Source organism: Sinocyclocheilus rhinocerous, unplaced genomic scaffold, assembly GCF_001515625.1.
Source record: "Sinocyclocheilus rhinocerous isolate Xijiao unplaced genomic scaffold, SAMN03320098_v1.1 scaffold289, whole genome shotgun sequence".
In the NCBI taxonomy this organism is placed as follows: Eukaryota; Metazoa; Chordata; class Actinopteri; order Cypriniformes; family Cyprinidae; genus Sinocyclocheilus; species Sinocyclocheilus rhinocerous.
In genome coordinates, this window is record NW_015636845.1 from 83,787 (window position 1) to 95,854 (window position 12,068).

Here is a 12,068-nt window from a genome sequence, read left to right on the forward strand (position 1 = left end):
GAGGCCATGGCGGAGCAGACAGTTCAGGAGGCCATGGTGGAGTAGGGAACTCAGAAGGCCATGGCGGATCAGGGGACTCTGGGAACCATGGCGGAGCAGGCGGCTCGGGGAGCCATGGCAGAGCAGGCAGTTCAGAAGGCCATGGCGGAGCAGCCTCCGACAGCTGGAGCCCTACTAAAAAAAAATAAGAGCTCCGAGACCCTCCGTGGGCAAGACATAGGAAGATGAGCCCTACGTGGGCTAAACTCAGGAACAGGAGCCCTCCGTGGGCAAAACTCTGGAACAGGAGCCCTCACTGGGCTAGATTCAGGGACTGGGAAGCGCTATTGCGGTGGCTGGCGGGCTTGGGTCAACAGGCTTGAGTGAGCCGTGGCCGGCGGGCTTGACAACGGAGCGGCGAAGCATGCGGCGGTTTCCATGCCGCTGGGAAAAACAGGAAAACAAAACACTTTCAAAACCAAAAAACAAACACGGGGAGAAGGGGCGCCGCTTACTGTCTCTGGTCCGGTATTCTGTCACGGTTGCACTACTGTGAGGAGTGCGGAACGAGGAACGAAGGAGACCAGGAGTACATCAATCGAGAGATGAATTTAATGGGAACACGGAAAACACACGTAGCACTTGGACGAACAATACCGGACAAAGAACTCAAAACAGGAAACACTTTAAATACACAACTTAATCAGGAGAAGACGAGACACACCTGGAATCAAATGAGAAACAATCAGGGAGCAGGAACACGGAGAAAACCAAATAAGGGCAAGGAAGGCACATGGGGAGCAAAACACACACAAAACAAGGAACAAAGTCTGACAATAGTCTAAGCTCAATCGCCCCACCTCTCTCAAAAAAGCGTAGGTCAAACTCAAGGTGCCACCTGACTTTTGAATACCTTTACCTAACGGCTTTCACAACTGCACAAGTTCTAAAACCAGCAAGACTTCACCGAATCCAAAACTGTGACCCAAAAATACTGTCATTTCATGTTCATTTACTATAAACTGCTAAACAGAAACTATAGAGGCTTGGTGCTTTTCATCTTCTCTTTTAGCTTCCCATCCATTCTGCTTCGTACATTATAAGACTGAGTACTGAAGAACATTTCAGATGACTGTTATTTATCCAGCAGCGAGCACTGGAAGTGAAAGACAGTCAGGGATTGGGAGGCTGAGTGCTTTATCTCCTGTGCTTTCACAGAGCGCTGAGGCGCATCAGAGATGCAGAGAGGGTAAATGCACTTCTCCAGCACAGAAAGAAAAGAAACAAAAACAAGCAGGCATGTATCTAATTAGAACAAAAATAGTCAGAAACAGAAAGAAGTCAGCTGTGACAGACCAGAGCAGGTGGTGAACCTAAACAATCAGATAGGAGATGCTGTTACCGAAAGGACAACATGCATTAAATTGCATACTATTAACACATAATGCATTTAAAATAAGGGATGGGTCACAATAGTTAAGTGGACTAATGTAACAACTGACTGCCTGATTAGTGAGGTAATATACTGTAGATGATACAGATTTTTTTGATAATTGTGTATTTTTGTGTATTTTTGATAATGAACTGTGTTGGTTATGTGCTGCACTAAACATGAACATTTTCAGTAGATTGGGATATGGATGGGTACACATTATTTTTTAAAGAAACAGTTCACCCAAAAATGAAAATGTACTGAAAATTTACTCACCCTCAAGCCATCCATGATCCCCATTGGAACAAATTTGGAGAAATTTAGTATTACAGAACTTGCACACCATGATCCTCTTAAGTGAATGGGTGCCGTCAGAATGTGATGTTTTATCAGCTGTTTGAACTCTCAATAATTCACAAGTAATCCATACAACTCCAGTCCACCAATTAACGTCTTGTGAATTCTGACGGCACCCATTCACTTCAGAGGATCCGATGGTGAGCAAGTGATGTAATGCTAAATTTCTCCAAATCAGTTCAGATGAATAATAATAAAAAACGAATCTACATTTTGGATGGCCTGAGGGTGAGTAAATTTACATCTTTGAGAATACTATTCCTTTAACTAGACCAAAACAAACAGTGCAACAGAGTGTGCCCACATTTTCAGCTGCCTTGGCTCTGGAAGTATTACATATGTAGTAATATAATTGTAACCAGGAATTCCACTGCTAAACACAATTATTGTAAAAAAAGTAAATAAATAAAAAGCTGAAATAATGCAGGCCTTGGAGAAAATGAACAGGATTTTTACTTCTGAAAACTGGTTTGCTGGTCCTCAAATTGATGCCCAATGTTCCGTTACAAAATACAAAGAGAACGCATAGAGAGTAGATCACCGCACGAGTCCTGCCGAGTGGAGTTACAAACCAAAGTTGGTGGTAATGAACTGAAATCAAATAATTTGTTCTATCAAAGTACATTAAGATAAAAGCAATTCAAATGAAATCAAACCACGTTAAATCCTTTTGAATGCCTTTCTCCTGAAAGAGGCACAGATGATGAATTAGGCTCCTGTATGGGTTTTTAAAACATTCCAGCATCAGCCTCTCAGCCCTTTAGCTTCATGCCAGGTGGCAGCTGGGAGAGCTGCCTTTTAATCTGGTTTGGCGGTCCTAAATCACTGCCACAACAGCAGGCATGATGTAGGGGATTTTGGAAGAGACATTCACTCAGACGCTCCTCTGGCCATGGGTTGGGCTCTGTCTCTCTCTCTCTCCCCAGGTGTGTGGCCTTGTTTGCCATATGTCAAGTGAGTGAACCACTAATATCCACAGGGCACCTACAGGAGCCTGCCCAAAAACTAATTTTTTATTTATGTAGTATGACATTGAAAACCAGAGTCAGTCACATAGGCTGAAAGAACCTTTGGTCATACTTCATGCTTCGGTCATGAGTCATGGGTGTTATTATGATGCTTTTTAAAGATTCAACAGATTCAACCTCATGATGGTGCCCAACTACTTGTTCTGGCTGTCACACTGAGAGGCATACTTTAGCCCCAGGATAAAACTGTCTCGCAGACTGTTGAATCTCTTCGGCTCTGTCTGCATACATTGCTCTGAGTCTAGCATTACTTTTAACCCGTCTAAACCCTTATGCCATTTCTAAGGATGCTGAGTCCTCTTTAATAGAATGAAAGCCAAATCCCTCTAAGTAGACCAAAAAGTGAACAGAGTTTAAAAGTACCCAGTTCTTTAGTATTCACACAGTCTCAGGTCTCTTTTCACATTACCATTCATGCATTTAGCAGATGCTTTTATCAAAAGCAACTAACAACAGAACATTTGGTTTTGGTTTTGGTTTAACTTTAAGCTGTTTTTTCTTCCCTCAAAATATCATATTTTTACATTATTTTTAGTTTTGAGAAAATTAATGCATTTCCATAATTTTAATATAAAACTATATCTTGATATATACACAACTGTTCAAAAGTAAGATTTTGTAATACTCCCGAAAAAAAATTTGTAAGCTCACCAAGGCCACATTTATTTGATCAAAAATACAGTAAAAACATATTATAAATATATAAATATTATAAAATATATATAAAACAATATTGTGAAAAATTATTACAATTTAAACTAACTGTTTTCTAATTTAATATATTTTAAAATGTAATTTATTCCTGTGATGGTAAAGCTGAATTTTCATCAGCCATTACTCCAGACTTCAAGGTCACATGATCCCTCACAAATCATACTAATATTCTGAAGAAACTTATTTTTTTTAAATTACCAATAATGAAAACTGTTGTGTGTCGAGTAATATTTTTGTGGAAACCATGTCTTTTTTTCAATATTCTTTGATGAACAGAAAGTTCAAAAGAACAGCATTTATTTGAAATAGAACTCTTTTGTAACATTATAACTGCCTTTACTGTTTTACTTGAGATCAATTGAATGTGTCCTTGCTTAATAAAAGGATTCATTTATTTTTTTAAACTTACCCTAAACTTTTGAACTGTACTGTATTTTGATATGAATATACATATTAAGAGGTACATTTCAGCAAATTTAATCATGTTTGATTAATCGTACAAAAAAATTGGTTAATTAAAATAGATTTTTAATCTTCTGAAAGCCTCAGGCTACATCCATTCACACAAAATTATTATATTTCTGATTATTATATTTCATGACTTTCATGCAGCATTACAAGGTGGTCGAGCTAAACCCTCGAGCCTTCATTTGTGCAGAACACTGAAGACCTCTGAGAGTCTCTGAGTAGTTTATATATAATATGATCCTCATTGTTATCTCAACAGAAATAAAATAAGCGGCTCATCTCCTTCTCTGTGTGTCATCATTACCTCTATATGGTTCACAATATTACAAACAAACCGCACAGCAGTCATAAAGCCAAATGTACTCAGACCAGACCTCTGAGAAGATATTTCACAATAAATCACAATTCATGCAAATCATTTGAGCCAAATTATTTCTTTTATTTCTGTTTCAATACCTGTTGCTGTGTCATTTATTTTTACATAAAAATGAAAAATTCTTCATATGCAAAGTAGCAAATATCTGGTTTTGAAAACTATGTTTCTTACTGAAGGCACTCGTTTATGTATTGGATGTTATCAACAGATAAATTCCTAACTTCCTCTGCTTTTCACAAAGCACATTGTTTTGTTTATTAAGAGCATTTGCTAATCTTTCAGTCTTCAGTATAAAAACACTAATAATTTACTTCGTACCCATAATTCATTGTCTCTGATTTGCCATATTCGAATTGAATCCTTTCAATGTGTTCTATTAAAGGAGACATATTATGCCCCTTTTTACAATATGTAATATACGTCTCTGGTGTCCCCAGAATGTGTCTGTGAAGTTTCAGCTCAAAATACTCCACAGATAATTTATTATATCATTTTGAAAATGCCTATTTTGAGTGGAAGCAGAAACATGCTGTTTTTCGTGCCTGTCTCTTTAAATGCAAATGAGCTTGCTGCTCCCCGCCCCCTTTTCCAGAATAGAGCTGCGACATTACAGCTCAGAGCATCTAAAAACATCTGTTTTGGTTCTGATTATCATGTTTATCGAGCTGAAATCATGCGTTTTAAACCATATGAGTTTAAACTTCTGATATACGTTTTTTTGAGTGCACAAATCCGAAGCACACGGACAGAAAGTGGCTGTCACAGATTGTGAGTACTAAAAACTAAGTTCTCATTCACACACAAGTTTACGTTAAAAACACGCATCAGTTACAAAAAAACAGTCGGTTATGTCTGTGAAAGGTAAACGGCTGGGATATAAATCACTTGTTTATTTTAGATCTGTGTGGCAGCAGCAATATACAGTAAATAAATCAATAAATCCACTGCTCTGTTGTCTTCTCTGAGGCTGGGACTCTAAACAGTGTTCTGTGCTCGTCGGTACAGCCAAAGGCAGAAGTTAGCATGCTTTGCTCAAACTTTCACCATGGCATTGGAACTGGTACACCGTTGTCGCTTGCGAAATCAAATGACAGCGCTGTGGAAACTTACAGATTAAGGGGCGGTAATATTATAATGAGATCCCTTTGCAACGTCACTAGGGGAGCGAAATCAGACGTGCTGTTTTTTTCAGATGCTTACAGAAAAAGGCTTACCAAAACAAAGTTACTGGGTTAATCTTTTTCACGTTTCCTTGGTTGGTAGATGCACTAGGGACCTGATAATAGCACTTAAAACCTGGAAAGTCAGATTTTCATGATATGTCACCTTTAATGTTTTGCAATGACTGGTACTCCTCCACTAAAGACAAAATGTGGAAAGAGAAAAGGATACAGAGCGAAAAAAAGAGGTGAGAGAAAAAGATCCACTGCTTCATTAATCACATTACTTATGCTGCACATTTCACAAAAAGCTTCATCTTAAACCTCTGAATAATTAATTCAATAGTGAGAATGCACAAACACGTACACCGGTCTGAACATGGGTCTCCTCTCCAGCCCGAAAGTAATTCACCAAGCACTCGCCTACGATAACAGGCCTCCATGTGTTTTACCAGATCTAACAGCTGACAGACTGTTTTCTAAAAAAACGGTGCAAAGACATCCAGATCCAATTAAAACGGGTGCATAAATCCACAAACTATAACAACATATGCACTCTCCTGACTGTGCTATTAAAAGCATCCAAAATACTTTGCTCAAGCAGTGGCCACTGTGACATGAATGCATTTCAAGTACTCATTGATTTCTTCACTCGTTTCTGATTACTAAGACACAGGCTCAAAAATTAACACTCAGAGAGCCTAATACGAGTCCAAATTAGCTTCAGAGGGTAAATAAAAAAAATTAGTAGCCTATAGATGGTCAATAAAAGAGTTAGTAGCCAATAGATTGTCTGTTTATATAGAACTGCAACATAATAAATGGTGATTAAAAAGTGATAATTTACCAAAAAATTTAAATTCTGTAATAATTTTCTCACCCTCACGTTTTATCAATGACTTTATTTTTTTTATTTTTGCCATAATGGAAGTCAATGGTAACTGGTTACAAACATTATTTAAAAAAATTTCTTCAGTGTTCCACAGAAAATAAGTTCATACAGGTTTGGAACGACATGAAGGAGCATTTATGATGTCGATTTTCATTTTTGGGTAAACTATCCATTTAAATCAAATTGTATAAAAGTTAGTCAGATCCTCACTGATGAACAAATTGTCTTATAAACAACAGATCTGTTCATTTTGTAGACTACAGTATACTGTATGATTCTCTGACTGAAATAATTATTTGCAATATTTTTCATAATATGCAAAGAGAAAAAAATAATAATTTCATTTTTGTCATAGAGAAAAAATAATTCCATTTATGTATCCATCAATCCATCCATCCTCCAAACTGTTTGGAGTGGACTATGCAGGGAAACACAATGGATGGCCAGTCCATCACTGGGCTGAAAAAAATATTTACTTTTTTAATAAAAAAAGCAAAACAGCTTAATGTAAGATATATTTAAGGCTGGAAAATTCTCAATTCAAACTGGTAAGGAAGGCAAAAAGTTAATTTTGGACCCTGCAGACCGGATGGAAAACCCTGTGGTACAATAAAACATCTTGACCGTCTCCATTAGCTTGCACAGTGCTGGTTTCAGCATGTCAACATAAAATACAGATGCGCATGATGTCATAGGCCAGCAGATTAACTGTGCGTTGCAGGATTAGCTCCAACAGCAATGCTCAGCCAACCACTCGATTCGTCAAAGGTCAGAACACCTAATGACTCAGCTAAATGTGTGGCCAACTTCAACTGAACTTCAATCGGATCAAATGGGGTGTGCAATAGAACGCCAACAAAAACAATGAAGCCTGCCACACAGGTGCTAGATGAATCACCTCCAGAAGCAAGGCTACTGCTCTTACCAGAACCCAAGTGCTTTGCTTTGTCATCTCCCTTGTCATTTTAAACCCCTTTTCAGCAAGTGCTTTGGCTCGGGATTAGCATGCATTATTGCTTCCCGTTTTATAGAGTATCACATGGATAATTGTAAGGTCATCCACCAAGCAGGGACCGTTTTACTGAGACCACTGGACCAATTACCTGGTTGGGAAGGAGGAAACACCTGAAGCTGAGGCATGGATTTATACCCAGAAAAGGCCTGTAAATGAGTTCCATATGGCAGATATGTATATATAAAAACACACTATTTGAAGTAAAACTTTCCAGACATTGACGCAAACCACCTATGAAAATAAATGCAGACCAAACTGAGAAGATCAGTCTTTTAGGTGGGATGGAAGTGGTTTGCAACCACAACCCTGTTCTAAAACCTAATTCACACTTGACCAACAGACGCCATCCAGTGTCAATAATCACCAGATTACAGTACGTCACTTCTCAGACACTCTACAACCCAACAAACACTGACCAACGGAAACAGATACAGACAGGGTAACACACAGTTCTGACAAAACCAGACGAACATGTCTGTTGCCGTTGGCTGGTGTCTGTCAATGCAGTGTGAATTAGCTTTAAAGGGATAGTTCACCCAAAAATGAAAATTCTGTCATTAATTACTCCCCCTCATGTCATTCCAAACATTTAAGGCCTTCGTTCATCTTCGTAACACAAATTAAGATATTTTTTATGAATTCAGAGAGCTTTCTGACCCTCCAGTTGTTTACGTTCAGATCAAAGTGTAAACAACATATCTGCATACATACGTTGCATACATTGTTTACGTATGTGATACTCTCCAAAATGGCGCCAGGGTGATGTGGAGGAGACGAATTGTTGAATAAAGTCGTTATTTTTGTTTTCTTTGTGCACAGAAAGTATTCTCGTAGCTCCGTAAAATTACGGTTGAACCACTGATGTCACATGGATTATTTTAACGATGTCCTTACTACTTTTCTGGACCTTGATCGTGTTAGGATCCTTGCTGTCTATGGGAGGGTCAGAAAGCTCCCGGAATTCATCAAAAATATCTTAATTTGTGTTCCGAAGATGAACAAAAGTCTTACAGGTTTGAAAAGACATGAGGGTGAGTAATTAATGACCGAATTTTCATTTTTGGGTGAACAATCCCTTTAAGAAAGCATCCTAACCATCACTGAACCGTGATCGATTTGGAATATTCTATAAAGGCAGCAACACACTTGATTTCAATATTTGTTTGTCAGGTGTGAATTCAGGTAAATTAGGATACTTTTTGCCATTGAGATTAATGGAAAAAAGGTCCCAATTATACTGAATTAACCCTAGCATTTGAAGCAGAAATGCTGCTTTAAAAACTTAGCAAAAACTAGTCAAAGAAGCCTTCGTAATTAAGTTGCTTACAATTTAAAACAGCCTCCACATCTGGAATGCTACGATCATGCCCTACAATACTGCCTCCGTAAGCAGCTCCCTAGGTTTCGTAACAGAGCAATGATATCTGGCCTTTCCTTGAGTTTCACAAAAGCATTTCCACTATGTAATGTAACAAATCAGCATTGCCTTTGCATGACTGAGGTCATTTGAACAATCACTGTTTGTGCCTTTATTGACTTTCCTCCAATACCAGGTAAAAATCACAGTTGGACAATAAGCCAGCACAGCATGCCTAGATATAATCTCATTTAATTAGGCTCTGGGGGCGTCCTCCCGATTTCATTACGAAAGGATAGTGCTTAACCTGCTTTTTGGGGCATGCTCTCTTAAAGGGGGAAACATTTCCAGCAACCTTGAACTGTTTATAATAGCCAATAAATATCTGAAGCGAGAGTCACCGGTACGATAAAAAGGGTTTGATATAATGAAGTGTGGTTTGAGTAAACTACTTTTCAATTGATGCTTTTCCATCTGCCTGCACTGGTGCTGTAAACTCTTTGCTGCGATACACTGGATTAGATGGCAAACAATGATTAAAGGTTCACTAAACAGACTGTGGAAAGAGAGGTTTTATCAAGCATCCTAAGAGAGCATATATGACACAACCACACTGATGACTCCGTAGCGATTGTCCTTATTTTTTTTTATAATATGTGCTAAGTGAATGTGCAGTGCTGAGGATTAGAACACAGTATCATACGATGGAGATATGAATGCAAGCACTCAGCAGGAGAACACAAGCCTCAGAGTAACACTATTCAGATAATCTCTTTGCGGGGCACTGTGACATTTACATTCATCTGATATGATGAATATGCAGCTTTTGAAAATGGCACTTTTTCTCTGTGAACACACCTGGATGAAGAAACACTAAGATCCAGTGCACGTGTGCTAAGAAGTTCTTTCGACTTAACCCTTTGATGCATGAAGTATTCATTAAATAACAAGGGGGAAAATCACAAGGGAGTTAAACATTTGTCCAATGCAATCAATTATATTAAAAGAAGATATTCAAGGGGTACTATAGGTGCTTCAACACTTGCAGCCATGTTGAATTTATGTTGTCATCAATTAAAAAAAACATGACATATAAAGTGGGCGGTCATGTTGAATTATGTTTAAGGGTCAAAGGTAAATTATTTATGATGGTTTAGATGTAACAAAACACCCTGAATGGTTTAAAATGTCTTTTAAAGAACTGTCGACTATAGTGAATGTCATGCAACTAAGGGTCAAGTTACATAAAATATGGATGTTAAAATATATGCTTTTTAAATAACTGATCAAATTATGATACACTATTACTTGTTGTTGTTGTTGTTGTTGTTTTTTATCATAAATCTTGTTATGCGAAAGGCAACAGAGCTGCAAAACTCTGCAGAGACCTTCTTTGTTTACAAATGCTGTTTTGGTTATAAAAGACAACCTTGCAATAACTGCCTAGTTGTACTTTATATTGTGTATGCATTCAGATATGATACTTGAAACCAGAATCTCTTTTTCATCTCGCGTCTACAATTGAGAGCACAAGGGGAAAACAATCTTGACAGATTTGTCTGTGCTACAAGCCGACAATCTTTGCTTTATCTCAATCCGACGGTGAACAGGGATTTGCAGCAAGTGAACAAAACCCCTGCAACTAGTTCAAGACTCATTGATCCCTACATCAAGATTCATTAAATATCTGCCCTTATTGATTTAGATTTTTCTGACAGTGTCACTCACAAATGCAACTCTTCAGCCAAAAGCTTACATTATATAAGGAAGACACTGTGATATTCGAGAAACTTGTAACATTCACAATTAGTGGTTAGAAGTTGCCAGACCTTTATGATATAACAATACACTGGCTATGTTTCAAACATTACAGGATGGCAAATAAATTTTGTTGCTGAAAATAACAAAGATGGTCCAACAGAAGGTCGCATGATGATTTCATTTGAGTTCAGCTCAAAATGGTCTTTTTCAGCAACTACTGACAAATAATAAAATAGACAGAGCACTGACACCCATTCAAACATAAAAACACCATTAGGGTAACACGCGACACTAAAGTAATGCAATAAACTCTTCCTAAATCTTCTAATTCCTAAATAATTCACGCCAATGAGGATAAGTGATAACAAAAATAAGAGCAAACTGACTTAATGCAAGGAATTCTAGAAATATGATACAAATTATAAGAGGTCTCATACTAATAACAATAATTCAATCGTTATTTTACAGTTTAAATATATGCACTGCTAAATGTAGCCTGCATTTCTCAGTAAATAAGCCAATTCATATGTTTTAAGACTTGCAAAGAATACTAAAAATATGTAGCCTATTTAAAAAGTAATTTGTATCGAACAAATTCTTATATTCGTGTTTCATTCCCACAATATATCTTAGCTCTATATCATCCTCCTACATACCATATATTTCCGTCTCAATATTCACAATATGATTATGATGGCTTGAGCCTATTCATACTCTTTTGGTTCTATCCAAGCACACCACTGGTACACTCCACCAGTAGACACTACCTACAGGGAATTGAATTACACCATCGACTACTACAACACGCGAGTGAAACATTCCAACCTCAACCTGACTATTTCTCAATTCACTTCAATGCAACATTTCGGGAAAAATGCTCGCGTCGCATCAAAAACGTGCAGCGACATCAGGCGCGCGGCGAGATGCGCTGACAGATGATAGGATGCTCCGCGAGCGCAAGTTTGATTGTGGAGCTGCTGCGTCTGCCTTACCTTGCTCTGAATCAGCGTCCCTCAGTGTCTGAACATTTGAGAATATATCCCCGAATCCCAGTATGACGAGTAAGGTGAGGATATATTCGGACATCGTTGCTGAGTGAGGGCGAAGGCCACCGCACTTCTTTTACTGAAGTCCGATTCCAGCCCTCCGGTACAGCGCCGTTATTCAGGAATGACAAGTGAAATTTGTCTGCAGAGCGCACCGACCCTCCTTCACTCCTCGCATTCAGAAGGATTTCTAGGCGCGCACACACATGAGCTTGCAGGAGACAGTGTGAGCGGAGAGAGAGAGAAGGAGGGTGTGCGGATAGATGGGGACAATAACGCACTGTGAGCTTGACTTTGATCGGTTTCCAGGCACCTGACGTAGCGCAAGGAAAGCAGGGGTTCGTAACATGGGAAATGCGCTAATTAAGCAAAAAAGAAAAAAAAATTGTTTTTGCGTCAAATGTACTGGTTTGGTGAGGTTGTTCGATAACTTTAATGGGAGTCAACTTTAAAAAACGCAGCGATAATTTTCGCTGCGCAATT

General features: G+C 38.4%; 1 protein-coding gene across 1 annotated transcript in view; it reads right to left on the bottom strand.

Annotated features, from left to right (window-relative positions):
• Positions 1–11,745, bottom strand: part of LOC107748172 (low-density lipoprotein receptor-related protein 1B-like) — a gene marked incomplete at its 3' end in the record, with an annotated part of 94,295 nt that extends 82,550 nt beyond the window's left edge. Inside the window, exon 1 of the mRNA XM_016562874.1 lies at positions 11,532–11,745. Coding sequence (XP_016418360.1) covers positions 11,532–11,625 — 94 coding nt within the window. The remainder of the gene's footprint in view (positions 1–11,531) is intronic.
• Between the last annotated feature and the right edge of the window lie 323 nt (positions 11,746–12,068).